Here is a 22,508-nt window from a genome sequence, read left to right as displayed (position 1 = left end):
GCCAAGATAAGCCCGAGGACAGTGACAAAAATTTACGTAAAAGTCCACGACATAAGTACGTAGTCAAGCGAGGACAAATGGCAGCTCTCTGGTACATCACAACGCGTGACGCAAGGAAAATACTAAACACAAAAGTAGAATGGTGGCGAACGTCCTTTGCTAAGTTTACAGTAAAGTATAACTGTATATAATACCTTTGCCGGTGCGAGAGAAACTAGCGCGTCTATGAAACTAGAATCAGTGGTATGAAATTAAAAAGACCGCTATGCGATGTTATTAAAACGCTGGCTGTTCGACCTTGTTGGTAGTCCGTTTGCGTTTGTTAACGTGCGCCCTCTCAAAAACAAAGCAAGTTCTATGTTATGTTGCGATGTGTTCGCCAAACGCACAAATTCTCTCGCACAATATTCATTTTCACATTAAGAAAGAAAATGCACTCTCATAAGTGGTCTTTTGGCAGAAGCCTTATTAAAGGGTGATTCTAATGAGATAAATGCGGAATTTGGTAACCTGGGGGCGCGACGAGCGCCAGCTGAGCCAAAGCCCCGAAGCTGTAGTGTACCAAGATGGGGACCTGACATTTATTGGCCGCTCAGCGATCTTTTCTTTTCTTTGTCATGTGATGCTTCGGAGCACTGTTTGTAAAATTGCGTTCAAAGTGACGGTGCCAGAGGAGCAGCTAGCTGCTAGCATTCGTGCCAACGGCAGCTTGGTCACAGCGCTCAAGACAGGCCCGATGAGGTGTGGATCCACCTACTCGCCTTGAAGCCTGCGGTGCGCGAACCGTGTTCTTTTGTTTTTCCGTATTCATTTGTGGCTGTGCAAGACGAGTACACCATTCTCATCGGTATATTTCCCATGTGTCTCCTTGCAGAGTTGTCTGAACAGAGGCATCTCTCTCCGGTCCTCTCAGTCGGAAGTGGCGGCAAAATGTTTACTCGGAGCCACCGTCATCGATGTTCCCCCGTCTTTGAGTACTCTTAGCAGTTGACCGTGTAACAGCACCATGACGTTGCTTTGGTTGCGTCGTTTGTGTGGGGTGGACGCCGTCCCCGTGATGAGACTGGTTTTAACTTTGGTACTCATGGCTTCACAGGTGCGGATGCTTTGTATGCAATTACATGTGCTATATTTGACGTGTGTTAGTGCTTTCTCATAGAATTCTTGTGGGTTGTAGTACTAGTGAAGCAGGTATGTGTGATTTTGATAAGGGTAACAAGGTCGTCCTACGGTGCTTAATCAGCAGGCTTTAACTGCGTGGAACTTTCCCCTTTTTATCCGCAGGCCTCAGCCGGAGAGTATTCAGTGATAATGGCCGAAGCGGACAATACGATACATCAGTTCTGTATGGTGTATTTCTCGGAGTTCAAAGAGTTGCCTGAGACCCCAGAACGAATGGTATGTTTCATTAGGTTATGAAATGTACTCCTACTTTTCGCATGCAAGCAGTTAAATTTAATCCCTGTTGGTCTGAGCCAGTTGTCAGGCAGCGCATTTTTCTTATTCACGCTTATTTTACAATGCAGCCTTACGTCCAAATGGTCAACCTGACGTCTCAAGATGGCTGCAAGAAGCTACAGTCGATTAACTTGCATGGTAAAGTAGCCTTGATAAGGGACAGTGGAAACTGCACGCTGGACAAGGTTGTTCTACACTACAAGGCTGCACAAGCGTATGGTGTCGTCATTTCAACACAGAAAAATAGAGTGGTGAGCGCTTGCTTGGTGGCATCTAGCTGTTATAATTTTGTGCAGCCTCTGACATCACATTTACTGATGCTTTTCCTCTTTGCATAGGACAACATCATTATCAACAGAAATGACACACGGCATCTGGATCTTGTCGTGGGCTTCGTCACTGACGTCACTGGCAACAGTTTATTGGTGGGTTTCTAATGTGGGCAAGCCTGTGACGCTCTGCTGAATTTCGATATGTTTGCTCTCAGTAGTGCACTTCCATGAGTATATCAGGCATGATGTCTTGCCTCAGTAAGTAGCTCTTGGTGATGGCTGTTTCTGGGAGTGTGTTCTGTCCAATACATTTTGCCTAGAGTACCCAGCAGTACTGTCTAATCTTGATTAACGGGGACATGAAAGTACATGCCGTCACATGCCATCATCACATTCCAACTGGGTCCCTAGGAATTAGTATATGCATAATATGCACACTGCATCTTTATCATGGAAAGACTTTTCGATTAGAGGACAGAGCCTTCATAAGTTTGTTTGCCCCGTAGCTTGCGAGGTCTTCCCTAATCTCGTATACGAAAACTTATTGCTGCTGCGCCGAAGACAATGCCTTGCTTGTACGGCTTTTCCCAATGTTTCAGGTGTATTTTTTTCTGCACTCATTCTGAATGTCGAATCCTGTGGTGTATATTTGGCGTTAATTTTACACTGAAACCCACCTGTTCCTCCACATCCTGGAGCATAAAGAACTTGGTTGAAGAATTTCTCAGTATTGAATTAGAGCCTGAGTGAATTCGTTGGCAAAATCCAAAAATGCTATACCGTTGCAGTGGCCCCACACACAGTTTCATAGTTGAAGGAATCGACATCAATTTACGTCGCTTTCTTTTCCCTGCTGTTAATTGCCTATGGGACTGATAACTCTGGAACAGGAGGTATTATCCACCAGTACACCTTGAGTATCTGATGTCAAACTTCTATGTTGTAGTTTTTGTTTCGGTTTCTGAGATTTAGGCCTGGGTAACACGTCAAAACTGGAGAAAACAAACAATGGCACCTTTTACAGTGCACACCACCTCATGTGCCACGCATGTGCAGGCCAGGATCGCATGTTTTTGAATCCTGTGTCATGCATCACACTGATGCTACTCACGATAGGCTCTGAGAGTCAGTTAAGATCGGTCAAGCATACAGTAAAATAAAAACAAAGCGTTCCCTGCATCGCCTGCCTTGACGCTTGTACAGCTCCATGTGTGTGCTGAAAGCCTTGGGAAAGCTTTTTATACCCTTAAAATTTGTATATGTCTGCTCCTTTAATCCGCTCTTGGTTAAATGGGGGACTGGTGCCTTTTATTTTATTGCCTCTGCACTGTTGCTCATTTATCCCACAATAAATTCTATGTACCCTTAGCTGTCTTTTGATTCCTAATAATGCATACAGTGCCTGTGCTCTGTGTTGAAGGCTTGGTCTGTGCTTGCAGAGCTTGATGAAGCCCAAGGAGCCCTTGATGACGAAGCTATTTACCAAGAGGAGCCTGGCATTCGACTACAGCCTGATTATCATCTGGCTAGTAGCCGTGTTCACACTCGGTGTGGGCTCCTACTGGTCGGGGTTGGTCAAACATGAGATGTAAGCATCCTGTCGTTTTGCTCTTCTCATCACTGCTAATGACGAATGTGCTTCATTGCTGTAGATATTGAAAGCACAAAGTGCTTTTTGCTCTTTGGAACCAATTTTAACCAACAGAATGTTCAAGTGCTGACAGAACTTCTATCTTGTCGCCAGTTTTGAGTAGAATACGAAAAGATTATACTATAAACTAGCTTGCTACTTTTCTTTTGGGCAAGCCTTCCTGGCTGCTTCACAAAATGTAGTGTTAGATCGCCAAATAAACATGATTACTCACAAATGAATGCAGGCTGCTGCATAGCTTGCATATGAGTGAATGAATTATTGAAATCCTCAAACAAACAACGTTTTTTGAGTGCGGTAGGTGGACGAATCAATGGCTTCATGACCGAGCTCTGTAGGCTATGGAATGCAGATTACAGTTTGCCTGAACTTGAACAATCTTGTTTTAACAACATACTTTCTCACAAAAACTATGCTGCAGCTACCAGCATGAGATTGGCAAGTGCTCCCATGCCAGCCATGTGGCGAGTGATGGTGAGGAGAGCTCGTTCCCGAAGTCTGAAAACGTGCTGGAAGAGGAGAGCTCGCTGGATGTTTCTCCCGTACTGGTCACCCTGTTCGTCATTTGCATGGGAGTCATGCTTTTGCTGCTTTACTTCTTCTTCCAGTACCTTGGTGAGTCTAGGCTGCTTTTAGTGCTGTATTTATGTGTGCATGAATATTTTAGTGCGCTAGCACTACAACCCTCATTCTCAGATTTCGCCTATATTTTTTTGTCCCAAACCTCTGGCAGGCGATGCACCTACCCACCAGGTTGTGGGTAACCTGCCAGGAGGCTTTATAGCAAACTATGCAAAACTTTTCACGGCAGAACACTGTGGCTGCGAATGGGTTTCGAACCTGCGGCAGCGCGAACAGATTAGCTTCGCTGGCCGCTTGCCACTATGTCATGGCCACAGCCAAACATCCCACATGTATAACTGTCAGTCTCCCGTGCTGTGCTTTGCATGTCATTGTCTTCATTACCTTCCATTCATGCAAAATGTATCCAGAGCATACCACTATCACATTGCCCTTTTAAACTCTAGCCGAAACCGAAGTGAAAGCTGAAATGTGAGCACACTTCATTCACATTCGGCCTAACCACACTATATCATCTCTTTTTTTTTTTTCAAGTCTGGGAATTGAAAGTGGGGAGTTGGATTGCAATCGGGCGAATTTTCCGAACTCCAGTCGCCTCATGCTTATAGTGCTCAACTATCACAAGCAGTTCTATGCTTCTTATCTGGACCTGCAGTCACGGAACTTATACTCTAGTAGATAATTAAGACGCAATTTCAAGAAGTAACCAATGAGCCACATCAAAGCTTGTCTCTTTCCAAGAGGCATGATAGGCCATTAGGCATTAAAAGCAGTGCCATGTGGACCTTTGGGATAGTGATTCTGCAAGAATGGGCCTTTTGTGTCTTTCCTTTATGATACAGTCACCGACCGATTTTTCCAACTTGGCAGGATCCTAAATCTCGAGAGCAGTTTTCCATCCATCTTGCTAAACATATAAAGCAATCAAGCATATAAAGGGAATCATTTATTACCTGCAATTTTTCTCCTGTATTTTATGGCTGTACTTTGCTAGCACTGTTTTATTGATTCTACTGTATTGATGGCATCTTGTTCCTGCTGGTCTGCTTATGCCACAAGTTTGATGTTGTGTCCGCTCCTATGTTGGTCCAGGTTGGACTGATAGTATGTACAAATAAAGTAGTCCAAATAATTGAATAAGTCCATAAAATTTGTGAACTTAAAAAAAAAATGAGTTTGTTAGAAAAATGGTAAATTCCTCCTTTTCTCATGTTCCGCTTGTAAGCAATAATACTTATACTTACGTTTGAGCTAGAGTCATGTTTTTATGATGTTTTGCAACAGATTAAATGTCAAGTTCAAACAAGACTCCCGTTGATGCAAGCTGCTCTCAACAATAATTTGCAGCAGAACAATGTCAGTGCAGGTTAAAGATCCCCAGGTGGCCAAAATTATTCTGGAGGCCTTTACTACAGCACCTCTTTCTTCCTTTCTTCTTTCACTCCCTCCTTTATCCCTTGCCTTAGGGTGTGGTTCAGGTGTTGGCCAATATGTGAGACAGATACTGTGCCATTTCCTTTCCCCCAAAAACCAATTTCCACTTTAAAAGCTGTTTTGGAATTTTACAAACTGCTGTGTGATGATTCTAGGTGTGTATGCAGCAAATTTTATTCATATTTAAATTGAACTTTGTTCTCTTGCAGTGTTCTTCATTATTGGCATGTTTGCCTTGGCATCTGTGGTGTCTGTTATTGGTGTGCTGGAGCCTCTGATATACAAGATTCCAATAGGGACAACAAGGTTTGTGCGCAGACCTACTGTGTTTAATATCTGTATTAATGACATAATCAGCCGCCGCAGTGTCTCAGTGGTTATGGCGCTCAGCTGCTGACCAGAAAGACGTGGGTTCGATCCCGGCCGCAGCGGTTGAATTTCGATGGAAACGAAATTCTAGAGGCTTGTGTACTGTGCGGTCAGTGCACGTTAAAGAACCCCAAGTGGTCGAAATTTTTCACAATGGTGTCCCTCATAGCCTGAGTCGCTTTGGGACATTAAACCCCCATAAACCATAAGCCACCGTGTCATATATATTCAGGTGCATGTACTGTTCAGGCTTTTGATGTCGTCAACAATCGAGTTCGTTGCTCTAACAGAAGTCTGTATGACTGGCTGTTGCAAATTAAATTTTGAGTCTAAATGAGTCCAATACATTTTGAGCTATGTGAGCATATGTACAGACCAACACTGATCTATGTCGAAAGCAAGATGTGGTGGCGCTGCGAGAGCTGCTCTCGCCGGCTAGGGATAAAAGCTGGGGTTACTCCCCTATGAATGCACATAAAATGTTTTGAAACCAGTTAGCTGATTGCATAGTGCACCTGTGATGTCGTCCCTTCATGACGAAAAGCCAAGCATACCCTAGAACAGATTTCAAGAGCGTGAAATGTCATTTCAAAGGCAGTGTGCTATTTTTAAAGCACTGTGGTATTATGTGCGCATGGGAGTCTCCTCCGGTTTAGGGTACTGGGTGGGAGCGCGGCTCATAGAAACACAGGTAAAGAAAACTTTTCGAAATATTTTTCTCGTTTCACAGTGTACCTATGCTGGTAGCTGTCTGTTAACAGTTGGTGAGTGCTTTGATTAAGACTGCAGCAAAGCATGCAACGTCATTTTGAAGCTATCTTTTTAAAATGTCACATTAAAGGTGTGCTGTGAAGGTGGACATGACCCTCCAATGGGTGCTCTATAAGCTGGATGTTTCTCTGAATTGCATAAGCTTCTTGTGTAGTCTCACACGTGGCCGTATGCACTGCATTTGCTAACTAATAAATTTTTCAAACTGGACAGCCTAGACAGCTCTACATAAAAAGGAGTTCTCAACTGACACGATAAGGGAATGTAGCAGACAATGGTGCTTATGATCATGGCCACCTCTGGCGTCCTTGAGTGCCCCCATGCTTGTATACGCAGTGTTGGTCTATACAAGTCGTAGCATGAAGTATTGCTGCAGCCTCCTCTTCTCATCATCCTGTCCTGTCGTCATGCAGGATCCCACGCAACCTGTGCCCATGCTTCCACGGCCCGTTGGAGGTGCGGCAGTTGGCACTGATCATATTTGCCATCTCGGTATCGGTCACCTGGGTGGTACTGCGGCACCACCCGCAGTCGTGGATCCTCCAGGACCTGCTGGGAGTCGCCTTTAGCATCAACATGCTCAAGACCTTGCGCCTGCCCAACCTCATGGTACAGTTTTCTGGGTCTGCTGATCTGAACGAATTTTTGGCGCATTTCGTGTTAAAATGATCAAAAGTTGACTGCACATGTATCTTCAGCTGAAAAAAATGATGCCACAGGTGAAGTTTTCCTTCAAAATTGTACCAAATTGACCAGTAGACTTCTCATACTTAGCCTTGTGACTGCAATGTGAATGTGGCTATAAAGTGCTGTTAAAAGAACATCTGTCAATCAGGTGAACTGTGGGTTTAGCTTGATGGGATAGTGCTGCTGCTGTTTTGTAATTCTTCTCTGCTCTCTTTTGCAGATTTGCAGTGTCCTCTTAGTGTTGCTGTTCTTCTATGACATTTTCTTTGTTTTCGTCACTCCATTCTTGACCATGGTAAGTGAGCATTATCCTTCGAAGCTTTTGAAGAAAAAACTAGTTTGTGATAATCTTGAATATTTTCTACCTTATTGCAAATCTTATCATTCCTCTTTGTCATTGTGTTTGATTAGGTGAACGCAGCTAGTGCCATGGGCATAACCTGCATGAACAGTATAAAATTGGCATTCTGAGATTAACTGTTGTTCACATCTTGGCTGTGCTATTCTAAGAGTGGGAAATCGAAGACTAAATCCGAGACAGGAGTTGAGGCATCTGAAATACAGGGAAAAACGAAATAAAGCACCTGTTCTTTAGCTGAATGTAAATTTCACTAGCTTCCCCCTCCCTCTTGCTCCTTGCTTGTTTTGTGCAATTACTGTGAATTGCATTTAGCCTGATCTAGCAAGGCAATGCCAACTGTCATATTGTATACGGAGATTCCAGCCTTTCGGGCATGGCACCTGCCAGTAAAAATGCATCTCTCACCTACGAGCACCTACCCACCCACCTTCACTGTCCAGAAGCTCCACCCACCCTTTCCACCCTCCAGTACTGTCCACCCACTGCAAGCCCACACTACAGTGGAATGAAAAAGCAACAATGAAATCATATTCAAAGGTTCAGTAGGAAGGCAACCAATGTAAAGGTGAAATGCACAACCATTACTGCTGATGCAGATTTGTCGCATCGCGTTGTGCATTTCATGTACTACAGTCAAACCCGGATATATCAAATTCTGATACATATTTTGAATTATTGGCTATATTGAACACACAGATTGCCCCTTGAAAATCCCATGCAAAAGTATAGGAAAGCCACGAACTACTATATTGAACTCTAATTTTGCCGGTCATTTGATATATCCGACGGCATGCCGCTCCGCTGCAAGTAACGTTTCTCCTAATAGTGATTCTCGATCACTTTTCGCTCACGGAGGCGGGTCCGCTGCGCGGCCTTTGGGCACCTGTAGGGAGAGGCTTTTGCCCTGCAGTGGGTGTAGCCAGGCTGGTGGTGGTGATGATGATGATGATGATGGCGCCACTGGTGCTAAAAAAACAGTTTGATGAGGTTAACAAGGGTAGGGCTTGAGGGTGACCTTCGATCTCATATACTCATTTTCCACGCCACATCGCTGTTATGCGGAGCAGCCAACCTAACTAAAGCCTAGCGGCGGCCCTCGCCTGGGATGCTTCTCTCGCTTTGTTGCCAAAAGCTTTGCGGAAACCAATTGAGCTTTGTAATGAGCGATTCCTTTTATAGTGTACTGGTAACAGGATTAGACATCTTATGTTTGGCAGCAGCTAGTTCCAAACAACCATTCGCTGTGGCCTTAATGTGAAGCAGTTTAGCTACGACGACAATTCTAGCGAGTGATGTGCTGCCAGCATGGTGGTAGGTGGCATGTTGCGGCAAGAAGCGCGCCACTAGAGTGAGTGCAACGTATTTTTGCTTCCAGATTACAGATAAGCTTCTTGATTGCAATTTTGTGTATATCAAATTGTGGATATATCGAACTATTCCATTATCCCTTTCAAGTTCGATATATAACCGGGTTCAACTGTATTGTGCTCTGTACAGGAGCGTAATATACACTCAAATCTGGTGCTATTCAAAGCCCACAAAGAAACGCCACCTGTGTAAAAAAACTGGAGGCCAAGCTAGCCAGTTTTTCAAGCCAGAAGAGTGTTTGTGCCTGTCTCCATTAGCCGTGCAACACGCTGTACTTGTTGCTGTAGCTTGTCGAGCTTTTTACTGATTCCCTCTGCCTGTTGGCTCTGTGTGTGTCCTGGCAGAAAGGCGAGAGCATCATGGTGGAGGTGTCCAAAGGCGGCAACACTCAGGAACAACTGCCCATGGTGCTGAGGGTGCCCCACTTCAACAATGAGTGTCTTTCAGTCTGCTTCGGTCAACCGAAATGCACAACCATTAGTCACTGCTAATGCATATGTGTCGCATCATGTCTTATGATCGCCTGTGCATTTCATTTATTGTGCATTGAACTGGAGCGTAACGCAGTCAAATCTGGTTTTATCCAAAGCCCACAAAAAAAACGCCCCCCTGTGTGTAAACCTGTGTAAAGCCGGTTCATGCCGGTGGTGTGTTTGTGCCTTTTATCATTAGCTGTGCAACATGCTGTACTTGTTGCTGTAGCTTGTCTAGCTTTTTACTGATTCCTATTGGCTTTGCGTGTCTTGGCAGAAAGGCGAGAGCATCATGGTGGAAGTGGCCAAAGGCGGCAACACTCAGGAACAGCTGCCCATGGTGCTGAGGGTGCCCCACTTCAACAACGAGTCTCTTTCAGTCTGCTTCGGTCAGTTCTCACTGCTCGGCTTTGGTGACATCCTGGTCCCAGGTACGCCAGCTTTCTTTCGTGAATGCAGTGCCACCCCTAGCTGGTCCAGTCTTGAGTAACCGTTTCCATTTTTTGACATCCAAAAGCAAACACATTGGTTATGTCAGGTATATGTACTATACTCGGGGACAACTTTTTTTGCCGATACTATAGTAGAGGCTAGGCAGGAAAGAAAACGAGGCGGGATTTTTCCCCATGTGGTGTTGTTCATTGTTCGGGACCATAGCTTCCCCCTTTCACCTCTCCTCTCCGCACCTTTAGCACGAACAGTGGACAACCCACTCCCCACAGCATGGGGCTTTTCTGCCTAGCCTCTACCGCATTGCCAAGAAAAGTTGTTCCCGAGTGTAATGCTTCAGGCTTTTTTTCCCAAAAGTAAAGATAAATAATTGTACGGTTGCAGGTCTCCTGGTTGCCTACTGCCATGGTTTTGACCTGCTGACAACTAGGAGTCGCCTTTATTTTTTCACTGGGACACTGTGTATGTATCCTTTGGCTGTTACTCCTCGTGCCTTTTAATATTTAAACTGAAACTGTGTTCTTGTCGCTTGCTTTGTCCTTGTTTTGGTACATGGTGCTACGTCAGTTTATGGTTTTGTTGTAAAGTAAAAGCTCTTTAATTCGAGCCTCAGGGGACTGCAAAAAATGTTCGAATTACATTATGACTTTGAAAAAGCATTCAAGAACTGCTTTCACCAAATTTATTTGATGAAAGACTGCGAAATGGTTGCTTTCTGAGATGAGAACAGTGCAGCAGTGACTATTTTTCACATTTCCATCACTTCTTTATTGCTTGCATACTGTCGTGAGTGTTGGAAGCAGAGGTGCTGTAATATTGTATGGGCCTTCGTAGCATCATTCTTGATGCAATGCAGTGGAGCGCCATCGTCCTGACAAGCAGCTCTGTCGCATGTGTAGAGGCCTTCTCTCTCAAGCGGCGAACAGTACATGACAAGCACGCAGTTTCAGCACAATGGAAAAACGGAAATTCATGAATAGAAATAAAGGAAGCGACGAGAAAAAGAGATTGGGGGAAGTAAATACAAGCCACTCCAATTAGTGTCTGAAGCCACTGTCATTGCTGGCTGATGTGACACTCGGAAAAGTGAAACCGAAACTAAGCGGTTGGACTGTTTTTGGAGATGGGGCCATCCGCTCGTCGTCACACCTGCCGTAGCGTGCGACTCAGAAATGTGGGCGACTAAGCAGCATGAAATTCGGGTTTTGAGTGGGGCTATTTCGACGATCTCATTCTGTGCCGGTCAAACCTGGACGCAGCCTTCCTTCGGTAGCCCGTTCAAACTAACCAGTGCAAGACCCATAGTGTCCAAATTATTAGCAAGTGTGCGACGCCATACACATACATGGCTGCCGACAGAGACCAAGCAGGCAGTTTGAATTATCCAGATTTCTGAATTAATGGGGGTCCAATTAAAGGACACCAGAAAGGGGCTCTCAATAAAGTTGCATTACATCTGGGATGTTAAAAGACGCCGCTTCATAATTATCCGCTCCATAATTATCCTCCAGCAAGAATTATTTTAATGCGGTTTGTGGAAGCTGAGTTATATGCTGACAAAGTTTGAACTTCCACGTCTTCGCGCCTTTCCCTCTCCTCTCGCACGTCAAAATGGCGGCACTCCTCCGCCGGCCCCATTCATTCGGCCGCTCCCCTATTTCCGCCGGCTGGCGCGCACGCAAAGTGGTTGCGGCCGCGGTAGCGCGTGGCGTCTGAAAGAATTTGACACTGTGAACCCCAGGCTGCTGACGTCACTTGCACTACGTGACGTCGTATGCGAGGTTTTGCGCGAAAGCCCGCCACCGTGTGTCGCCGCGAGGTGCGAAAGCGGGAATTTTTAACACTGTATTGTAAATTTTCCACTTGCTTTCGAGGTCTCATACGCGGCATGGACGCTCGGTGGCCTGTACTCTAGATAGTGCAAGCATTTTAGAGCTAAGCTCAAACACTCCTTTCTGTGGCCCTTTAACTAGCTTTTACTGTATTATTTTTCCTTGACTTTGGTGCAGTTTTTTGTTTAATCATGGTTATCTCAAATTTTAAGAATTCGGTCAGTGCTTGATGCCTCTGTCTCAGGACTGTTCCCGTCTCACTCTCTAACCTCTTCCAGTAATATGTATTGATGTGCTTTAATAATTTTTGCTGTTTCTGGTAAATCAGTTTGAAAACAGTTTTCTACTTCTCTGCATGGCTACTTTAAATCAGAAAGAATTCTTAGAGAATGCTATCATCAGGTAACCTTGTCTTCACGGCCAGGAAAAAAAAGAAGCATATTCTGCAATTTCGCTCATGTTAAGCAGTGAAGCTGCAGTTTTAGCTTGCCACTGAAAATGAATTAATGTAGCATTAAATAAATCGGATAGTATGTGTGGTTTTCACTGACATTCCAAACAAGCATGCAAACAGCCTGCCACTACTGTGCCTGTTTTGCAGTCTACGGTGTTGGGCTGGTGCTGACGTTCATAGCACTGTACCTGATGAAGACTCCCCAGCCTGCCCTGCTGTATCTTGTGCCAGCCACCCTCCTGCCTACGATCTGCATAGCATGGTGTAGAGGGCAGCTGGCCGACATCTGGCACGGTGTCAAGGTGGGATTCAACCCTGAAATTTAACTTCTTCATGGTGCACTTTAATGCTTGTGATACCATCATAATTAGGCTGTACAGGGCACAGGCCTCATATGAGGTTGTCCGATTGTTTCTCTCCTGTGCCAGTGGGGGCATGCTATCTCTGTGTATCTCCCGCCTTTCTCATTGCTACTGATTCTCTGCTGCTCCTTGCTATGCTTTCATCAGTGTCCAACTTCTCACTTCATAGCTAAGGAGGGGTAGAGTGCATCGTTTGTGTTCTTTTCTTTGGAAGGATATTGGATTACTACTTGCTCTTCATTTGCTTAAATGTGTTTGCCAGGCATATGGGTGGCACAGCACTTGGGTTAATTGGAATTTGAACGGAGGTCTGTTCTGGAGATATTTGTCCTGCAATAGTGACTGTGGCATGCCTTTTAAAGTGCGTTGGCTTTGCTGCTGTTGTCTCCACACTAAACCATAGCATAATATATAAATGCTACATACCATCCAGTGTTTCTATCAGTTCCACATTTTGTAATGCGCTGATGCCTGTGGGCAAATGTTCACTCCCGAATAGTTGGACTCTAGAACAATGACAATACCAGTTCATTCAGGCCAAGTAAAAGGCAGACTGCAGCGAAAATTTTCTCCCCGTAAAACACCAGCGGCAGGAACGACTGCATGGGTTTGTTGAGACGGAAGGACTGACAGAGGTACATGAAATTTCGACCCTTCCAAAAAAAATCTCTTGAAACTTTTCCCGCGTTATGAACCCTTCCCCCAAACTGATGTTAACTATTCTGGAAAAAAATTGGGTTCATTACACGAGTATATACGGTATTCTCATTAAGTTAGTGAGCTAGTGTTGTCTTATATGAGCAGTTCTTTATTCTTCATGTGTACAGCAGAGTCTCATTGATGCGTTCTCTAGGAAATTTGAGGGAATGACATCTTATGTTTAGCAAATATGTACAGTGTTTTCAGGACTATTAAAGTTTCCCCTGTGTATAAGTTTCACCCCCCCCCCCCCCCCCCCTGCAAATGACAGTTTAAAAAAAAAATCACTAAGTCTCACCAGTGTATAAGACTCACCTGTTCATTCAGCGTGCGCTATAGAAACACAGTGAGGATCTCTTCGGCAGAGCGTGCCTTCTGCCTGTGGCCTGCCTTTTTTTTTTTTTTGCTTCAGCAACTAGAGCACTCTGGGGGTTTGCACCATTCCCGGACAATTTTTGCTTTCACAGTAAACTGTCTCCCTGCAGCCCAGTTCCCATCCTCCACCATATATTCCATGGCACGCTATTTGAATTGTGCATCATGGCTTCTTCGTATCACACACACAAAGCGATATGTATGCAGTGTCGGAATCGAAACTTTCGAGAATATGGCTTGACTCGATGCGCCCTATGCCGCCACCAAACTCAGTCTGGTTTTTGTGAGATTGTAGAATTGTACCCATTGGGTAACAATTGCAATATACAGTTTTAGCATAGCACGATTGGCTACTGTGAGCTGCTTCCTCAAGGTGCTATCTGCGCATACACACAGGACTCGAATGGGCACACATCTGACACTGCACTGGTGCAGATTTGTACCCATGGAAGCAGATCATGATAGCCGATTGCCCTGCACTAACGCAGTCTTATATGTAACTCGTTTTTTATTTTGCCTTGTACACATTAATTTTCTTTTCAGACATAGTTACTGGGAACAGCAAAAGATGGCACTTGGTGGTGTGTCATTTTTCGTGTAAGACATGTAGACCAAAAATCCAAAGAAAAACTGTTACTTACACGCCAAAAAAATGTGGTAATCCAAAACCTCTGAGATTTTAAATGTGCGGCTCTGCAATGAAGTACTAAATCATTTATTGGTATTTTCACTTCCTGAAGAGGTCTGTCAGAGCTTTCTGGTGCAAGGTGTGAGGAAACCTTTTTGTTGTGCTTGCAGATCCTCATTGGCATTGTCTTTCACACAAAAAACTTTTCAGTGCACCCAATCTGACAATGGCAAGACTGGAAGTAGCGAGGGTGCCTTCGTTTTTGTCATCGTTGTTTTTGGATTTTTTGCACTTTGTGCCTATGCACTGTGGAGAAGCCGCCACTGCGGTCCTCCTCTTCATGTCATGTGCCCTCAGGCTCGGCCAGCTTGTTTATAGTGCATCGCCATTGATTTCAAATACTTCCCTTCATTGAACGTATGTTTTGCAAAGAAACCACTGTGTGCCTGCTCTTTATGGCACGTTGCCCCGGGCACAGCTCTCTCATACATTGTCACATTGTCTATTGGTAGTTAAACATGGCATATGGAGAGATTTTAGTGACATTATGGGTGTTCTTACTGGGAAATGGCATTATCCAGGAATGTGTAATAAATACAAGGAATACTCTTACTCTATGTGGGAGGGGGGCATTTTTATTGCTCACAATTTTGACTGTATAAAGCAGGGATGTGTCACCTTCTGCTGTACAATGCACGGTCATCTGTAGGCTTCTGCACTTGATGGTAGTGCAGTAAAATTTAGGTAATTCAGAGTTGAATGGGAGTGAAAATTTGTTCTGCCTAATTGTGCAGAGTTCAAAGTAGGGGAGTCCAATCAGGCTTCTCTTAATCCATGCAGTGTTGACTGGACCAAAGCTTTAGTTTGGATAAAGCATAAGTTTTAACCAAGCAAGTTCGAATTACCAACATTCCACTGTAATAGCACTTGTGTCATATGCTTCGTGCTTGATTTTCATGCAGCCCGTGCCATTGGCACTGGCAGGGGGCCAGCCCGCACTCACTCAAGCCACAGTCGTCCCATCCAGAGGGGCAGTGGGCAGTGCAAGCACCTCCTCTCGGCCACCGTCGCCATCTGCTTTCCAAGGACCGATCAACTCAAGCCCTCCAGGAACGCCACGATCGGCAAGTCCAGCACGTCCTCCAAGCAGCAGTGCCACATCACAGCAGCCGGGGGCTGCCACCTACTACACCCAGCCAAGGACTTCGCCGCCGCCAAGCCCGGGTTTTACAAGCAGGAGTTCCCCCGGAGCCCGGGCTGCGAATGCCCAATCAAATGCCCGTGTTGTCGCCGCCGCCGGTGTGCCTCAGGCCAACACTCCTCTGCTGAGCGCTGCTCAATACCCTCAGCCAGGAAGTCAGGGCCAGTATTGGGCGGGGGCCCAGGACCACTTTGTCAATGCTCCAGCGGAGGTAGACAGGTAGCAGCCAGGAAGTGGTGGCGGTAGTCTGACGTGGTCTCCCCTAGGGTGAGAACTAGGTCTGGGAGAGCCCTGTGGCATGCTTGTTTTTTATTTTATCTCTGTTGTGATTAATTGGCTGCTGTGACTAATTGAGGAAGCTCACAAAGTAAAATTAAAAAAAGCTGGTGCTCCCAATTTTTTTTAATGTGCACGCTTACATTTTGATATGGAGCTACTCAGGCCTAGCAGTGAAATTCTTCATACTTTTCTGATTGACTGCATCATTGTAAAATCATGAAGGGCTGCCTGTTAAGAAACAAAGCAGTCAGTTTATTTCTTGGTTCAAGGTAAACAGCTGGTTGCATTAAGCGAGCGAGCCATCCCTGCTCTCTTCCTAGTTTGGGGGTGAGGGGCAAGACAAGGTTTTGACATTTGTTTTGACCAGGGTCACTGGGTGCCAATGGTGCCTTTGGTGTGCTCCGTCCTTGCAACTCTGTCTTTAGGGGCTGCGTGTTTAACAGCGGAGCTTCACCCAAGTGGGTTGTGCTGCTCGTTTATGCGAATTTCACAGCTGCGATGCTGCGTGATATCCTCATGGCGACAGCCCGATTGTCACTGTAGACGTTCCTAAATAGCTTTTGCTTTATACTTTCTTTTTCCAATGTCTTTTATGGACGAATTCTACTGGCCTGATAAGAGGCAAAGAAGAAAACCTCTCGACTAAGTGCAGAGTCTGCACAAACTTTACAAATCTGGACCCAGTTGCGAAATATGTTTCTGTGCCAATCCAGTTTACAGCAAAAGGCAGATGGTTGTGAGTAGAGAGACACGATTTACTACAGGCATTCACCTCAAATGAAGTGGCAGTGTGCTCCTACGGCCGCTAGACTTTTTCTTTGGCAGGGGGAATGTGTTGAATAATGTAGTGTCACTAGTCAGAACTAGTACTTTTGTTGAGTGGCATCGGAGTTCTGTTGTTTTTTTTTCGCTGTGTTTACCGAGGTCTGCACTGGCGGTTAATGCAATACTTCTCCCGCTCAAGTAGATTTTGTCAATAAAAGTGAGGCAAAATTATGAGCACACATTACTGCCATTCATTATTTGAATGCAACCATTGGAGGAAGCGTGAGCTGAATTAGTTGTTTTGAATTAACAACCAAAACGTGCAACTTTACACCTAATTAGCCAGTAGAATTCTGAATTTTTTTTCTTACCTTGAAGCATTGTTTTCATAAGCTTTGTGGTAGGATGAACACATTTTGCAATGGTGCGCATGTAGTTCTGAGTCATTTGAGTTGTTGTTTGAGTGCACATACTCTATATATATATATATACACCTAAATGTATGATTTGGCTTCACCGTAAATGCCAAGAAAATGCAGTGTTCCTTAACTGCAGGTTAACCACGTGATTTTGTGCTTATTATTGCAATTTTCTGGCAGACTTTACGCAGTGATAAACCAATAAATCTTGTTGCTTAAAACATATTACAAGGCTGTTTAGTATATTTACTTGTGATAGAAGTGTGGCCTGTGTTATTGCTAATTATGTATGCATATATTTAAGCTGCACTGAAGAGGAGTACCTTAAATATTTGCTTGCTTTGAGTTTTCTCACTGAGATGATAGCAGAGCAGTGTTGCATCTTGAAGTGGTGTGACCACAGTGTTCGTGCCAAGTTGTAGTGTTCAAATTTCATGAAGCTAATGTGGTTCAGTAACTATCAGACACATACAGATCAGCTGTATGTAAAATGTGTAAAACTCACACTTTGTATGGAAACATGCCATTGTAGCACAGCACTGGTTAAGAATTTCTAGGTGTGCAGTTGAACCCTGCCTTTAGATATTCATGTTATAGTATGCCACAGTGAATTCACTACTACACTTGCGAGGACGTAATACTGATTGATTTTGTTATCTTGACTGTACTTTGCATTTTTCTACTGGCAGCAAGTCCTTTTCACTAAACTTTGGATGAGTGATTACTAAAGAGAGCATTAGGTGAGCTTGGTTTAACGCCTTGTGTGTGCAGGTGCAGATAAAACCTTTGAAATGTTTGAAATAGCAAAAGAAAGTTGCTTGCCTTTTATTAACTCTCTGACTTTTACAACCCTCACACTCGCAAGACTCGATGAGACGCATTTATAAGGTTTGTAGCGGGAGTTGCTTACTTACACATTGATAGTGTGCACAGTGCTATATAAAGTATGAGCCTACTCAGTTAGCTGTCACCAGAACTGCTACATTGGCTCCTAAAAATGAATTATGTTATATCCTAAACTATGCGGCTGTTGCATAAGTTGTTTTACTGAGCAGCGCAGGCAGTTATAATCATGGCTAAATTTATTTTAACTGCTCAGTTGCGTTCTTTGTCTTGTTCAGTTCGAAAACTGTATAAGTTGTCCACCATCATGTTGTAGCATTTTTATGCTTTGTTTTCTTGTTGAGTTTCATTCCTGTTGATCTAATTACACAGGACCTCTCCGGCTATGGGACATAGGTGTTTTTCTGTTCTACTGTACTGTAACATAGAAATGCTTTATATTGCCTTTAGTTGAACAAACCTACAACACTCACTTAGGGCAATTGTCACCCTTAACGCCAGTGTTTCTGCTTTTGCCTGCTCTTTTATACATGGCCACATGAAGCTAGATCAGGTCGTAGTGACAATGCTTACTGGAGATCATGTAAAACTTCGGTGTTTTTTGACTGAACAAGACTGTCCATTTCAAGGGAGGCTGTGGTTTGGTGTATGGACTGAATGAGTGAAGCAGACATTCAAGTCTGTAGTCACAATAAACCCACAATTCTCAGGACATGAGTAGTCCATGCATACTTTGTTTCCGTTTTGAATGGAGTAACTGTTTTTGCAGCTTGTTCACGGCTACAGCATGAATGATTCTCAATTTTTTTCCTGGTTCCTAAATATGTATTAATTTTCATGCCTTCATCTTATCAAATCAATGCAAAATGCCATTTTCATTGAGAAATAATAAAGTGAGGTGGCTTTACGTTGTTGTGTTTTTGCACGTCTGCTTTTGCTGCACTTGTCATGAAAATAGAGGTGGCATGCCCGTGGTGATGAAATGGCACGTGTAGAGCAGGTCTCGCTTTTGGCAACTGTCGTGCATGATTCGGATAACAAATGGGTTTCTGAAAAGATCATGGCCATGTTGATTATTTAGTCAGTGTCATTGTCGCAGTCTGGGAATATTTCACGGGCACCAAGTTAAGTGGCACAGCCCTTGGGTGGTCCTTTCCTTCCCAAAGGTGTGCAAGCTTTCATATGCTGCGAAGGGTTTTTTTACCAGCCATGGCAGGAATTATGCACTAGATGTTGAGAAAACACACTGATGGCTGTTGCTTTTACAAGGGCAGTGGAATAAAGGTGGACCTGAAAGCATGCATGCCCATTCAAGTGACAGTGTAATATGAGCTTGTAAGGCACAAAGACACTTAAAACAGATGCACTTTTCAGGTGTTGTGCAAAGATCTCTCAAATATACTCGAGTAAGTGTAAATTCTGTATTGGTGTTCATATGCATCAGATACATTGCTGATAGGAATTTGCTGATCTGTGAGGCACATTTTTATGGGGTTATAAACTGATATGGCTAAGCTGAGCTCTTGCACAGCTGTGGCAGTACACAAGAATGCGAATTGAATTTGCGAGTGCATGCTTCAGGCAAAGAAGTGTTTATCAGGTGGGGATTTCTGGATCTCTCCAGAGTGATAATAAAAAAACATGCAATAGCAGGGATGCTTCGAAGCTGGGTAATTCGATATTTAACAGCATTATTTAATAGCCTGGTGGGCTTGATAAACCTGTTTAGTTACAACTGCTTTTATAAACAAAAATATTGCTTTGAACTTTCGTTCCCATTTGAATGACATGACATATCATAGGTATATCTTAACATGCACCTTTATTACACACCGAATCTTAACACGTCTTTACACTTGACTCCTTTGCAACTTTGGTCTTGTAGTCCATGTCTGTCTCCCAGTATTTATGACACTATATTTTGGAGGTGTCTCGCACACAACCGTTTGAACAAAATAATGGCATCTGGCACGCATGCACCGCTCTGCGATCTCCACCCCTCTTGGTGGTGGTGGTAAAACTTTATTTCCCACAGTAGGGGTCCTGAACGATACTCTGCTAGGTGCCACGTGTAGAGGGCAGCTCCCACGTCTGCACAGAGAGCCTCAAGCTCTCCGCCGCTGCACGGGCTTCCTGGACAGCCCGAAGCTGGTCATGTAGGAAAGCACTTTTTAGCACTTTGTCCCAGTGTTCCTTGTTCTTGGCGTAGGCATCACTCGATGCACAACCACACAGCATATGGTTCAAGTCGACATGTTCACTGCACTGTTCACACACATGTTGTCCGTCGTAGTCTGGGTTGATGTGCTTCATGCGCCAGGGGTTGGGGTATGATTTTGTTTGGAGCAAGCGCAACATGACCGACTGGCTGCGGTTTAATTTCTTATCCTGGGGGCGGAAACTCTTGTCTGCGTAGATAAAAGTGCTTAGTGAGCTCGTTGTACGTGAATAATTGATCCCTGTACTCGATATGTGGGGTAGCGGGGGAAACCAGAGGGACGCGGTTGATGAGTCCGCGCGCCGCCTCGTGTACGATCTTGTTGAGATTCCGCAGGCCGCCCCCTACTAAGCTACCCATGTGTGCCTGGAACCATACGATGGAGTGATCAGTGATGTGACTTCCGCTTAAGATTCGTAGCGTCGTCTCGTCTATCCCGCCCTTGGCGAAAGCTCAAGTGGCTGCTCTAGAGTCACTGTATAAAGTTGTGAAGCTCGAGTCTTTGAGAGCTAGTGCTATCGCTGCTTGTTCAGCTACCTCTGGCTTCTTGGTATAAATCGTGAGTGAGGTGCGCGTTTGCCCGTGTTCGTCGATTACTGTTACCGAGTAGGCATGCATTCCTGGTATGTATGCTGCATCCACGAAAGCTGTCTGGTCGGGAAACCTTGCCACGTCTGCAGCGAGGGCTTTGGCGCGGGCAAGTCTTCTTCCTTGATTGTGGATCGGGTGTACGTTTCTTGGGAAGGGGAGCACTGCAGTTGCTTCTCTTATGACTTTAGGTAACTGCAGGACGTTGTCCCTTTCTGCTATGGCGTTCAGGTTGAGCTTGACGAGAATCTCTCTGCCCGCTTTGATGCTTGATAGGCGTGCGATCTGTGCCATGTGCTGAGCCTCGATGATTTCGGCAAGGGTATTATGCACTCCTAGCTGTAAGAGTAGATCAGTGGAGGCATTATTGAGGAGCCCCAACGCTGTCTTGAAAGCTCGGCGTATGTGTACTTCGAGCCTTCTTTGATGTTCTTTTTTCCAGTTGAGCATCGCAGCCACTTATGTGACGTGACAGAGTACAAAAGCGTGGACCATTCTAATGGCGTTGTCCTCGCTCAGTCCCCTGTGCCCTGTGCCTATTCATGATGTGCCGAAACATTCGGATCGTCTTCGCAATCTTGATCGTGATGCTGTCCAGCATCACCCAGTTGGAGCCGTTACTTTGGATGATTAGTCCTAGAATTCATATTTTGTCAAACGTAGGTATGCGATTTCCGTTCCTGTCGTGTAACTCTATGCATGGAGTGTGGTGTTTGCACCAGTCGTTGGACGAGCGCCCTGGTCTTGGGGGATGGTAGATGAGCAGCGAAGTACCATTGGGGTGAGATGGGCCTCGGTAACACAGATGGCTTCTTGCATGCGAGCTTCCAATTCCGCATCGCTGCCACCGGTGCTCCAGATGGTGACATCGTCTGCGTATATGGTGTGCTCCGCATCGGTAATTTCACCCAGTGCGCGAGAGAGCTTTGTCATCACCAAGTTAAATAAGATCAAAGCTCTCCGAGACGTGCTTGCCTATCCAAAGAGTGGCCGTTCGATCCTCCAGAAACGCCTTGACGTAGCGGTAGAAGCGTGTTTCGAGATTGGGGTCAGATATGGCCTTGAGAATGGCTTGATGTTGGATTTTGTCAAAAGCTTGCTCCACGTCGAGTTCCATTAGCGCCTTGGTGTCTCATGTGGGGCGATCCAGCAGACTTTTCTTGATTCGTAGCATAGCGTCTTGCGTTGAGAGACCCAGCCTATAGCCGATCATATTGTAGGGGAAGTACTCCTTTTCTTCTACGTATTCCGACAGTCTATTCAGGATGACGTGTTTGGCTAGCTTTCCTAAGCAAGACGTTAGTGAGATCGGCCCTAAGTTTGGTAGCCTCAGCAGCTTGCCCGATTTTGGGATGAGGACCGTGTTGGCATGTTTCCACTCTGCAGGTAGATGGCCAGTTTTCCAGGCTTCGTTGACTTGTTGCGTTAGAAGCGTGACCGAGTTGTCCTCTAAATTTTGGAGAGCCCGATTTGCGATACCATCGGGGCCTGCTGCAGAGTTACTGTTGAGTTCGTGAATTGCGAAGCGTACTTCGCTTTCTGTGAAGTCCGTATCTAGCTTTGAGTTTGGGGCACTGTCATAGTTCTTCCTTTGTAAGGTACTGGAATTGCCCCGATTTAAGCGGTAAGTACCGTTTGGCAAGGTCATGCACAAGTGCTTCGGCAGTACTGGCTTGCTTCGCGCGGGGTACTAATTTGCTTAGCCTTCCGTTGCATAGTTTTGGACTTTATTCCGTTTTCGTTGAGGAGGTGTTTTATGAGCACCCACCCACTCGCTCTGCTGGCAAAACACGTTTCTGCCTGTCAATGCACTCCTAACCTTGGACGGAGCCAGATTTTGAGGCGGTATAATCATCAGCACAAGCGCGAGCTTTATGAAGCATTCATCATAGACAGGACGCGCGTCATGCGTTAGCACACCATCGATGGCATTGACAAGAAATTGCATATCTTGAATGACCATGACGAC

At 45.0% G+C, this 22,508-nt stretch overlaps 1 protein-coding gene across 2 annotated transcripts; it reads left to right on the top strand.

Moving 5' to 3' along the window:
- The first annotated feature begins 530 nt into the window (after positions 1 to 530).
- Positions 531 to 18,640, top strand: LOC144136671 (signal peptide peptidase-like 2B). Of its 2 annotated transcripts, none has more exons than XM_077669194.1 (14): positions 531 to 774; positions 875 to 1,096; positions 1,285 to 1,398; positions 1,527 to 1,709; positions 1,797 to 1,883; positions 3,170 to 3,318; positions 3,803 to 3,996; positions 5,607 to 5,703; positions 6,951 to 7,146; positions 7,445 to 7,519; positions 9,704 to 9,857; positions 10,261 to 10,338; positions 12,310 to 12,464; positions 15,189 to 18,640. In XM_077669194.1, exons 2-14 carry the CDS (start codon positions 1,007 to 1,009, stop codon positions 15,648 to 15,650), a joined length of 2,034 nt encoding a protein of 677 aa, XP_077525320.1. In that variant the 5' UTR covers positions 531 to 774; positions 875 to 1,006; the 3' UTR covers positions 15,651 to 18,640. The 2 variants fall into 2 exon arrangements, with proteins under 2 accessions (XP_077525320.1, XP_077525321.1); XM_077669195.1 differs by having other exon boundaries at positions 540 to 741.
- The last annotated feature ends 3,868 nt before the right edge of the window (positions 18,641 to 22,508 follow it).

The sequence above is a fragment of the Amblyomma americanum genome, chromosome 6 (assembly GCF_052857255.1).
Source record: "Amblyomma americanum isolate KBUSLIRL-KWMA chromosome 6, ASM5285725v1, whole genome shotgun sequence".
Lineage (NCBI taxonomy): Eukaryota > Metazoa > Arthropoda > Arachnida > Ixodida > Ixodidae > Amblyomma > Amblyomma americanum.
The sequence above is the reverse complement of the archived record's forward strand: the minus strand, read 5'-3'. Positions and strand labels throughout refer to the sequence as shown.

What these genes read in the sequence shown, in the direction of transcription:
- LOC144136671 (XM_077669194.1), top strand. Translation starts at nt 1,007, where the DNA reads ATGACGTTGCTTTGGTTGCGTCGTTTGTGTGGGGTGGACGCCGTCCCC. An exon ending in TGGTACTCATGGCTTCACAG is followed by an intron (nt 1,097 to 1,284) that starts GTGCGGATGCTT and finishes TTTTATCCGCAG; the next exon opens with GCCTCAGCCGGAGAGTATTC. An exon ending in TTTTTTCACTGGGACACTGT is followed by an intron (nt 10,339 to 12,309) that starts GTATGTATCCTT and finishes CCTGTTTTGCAG; the next exon opens with TCTACGGTGTTGGGCTGGTG.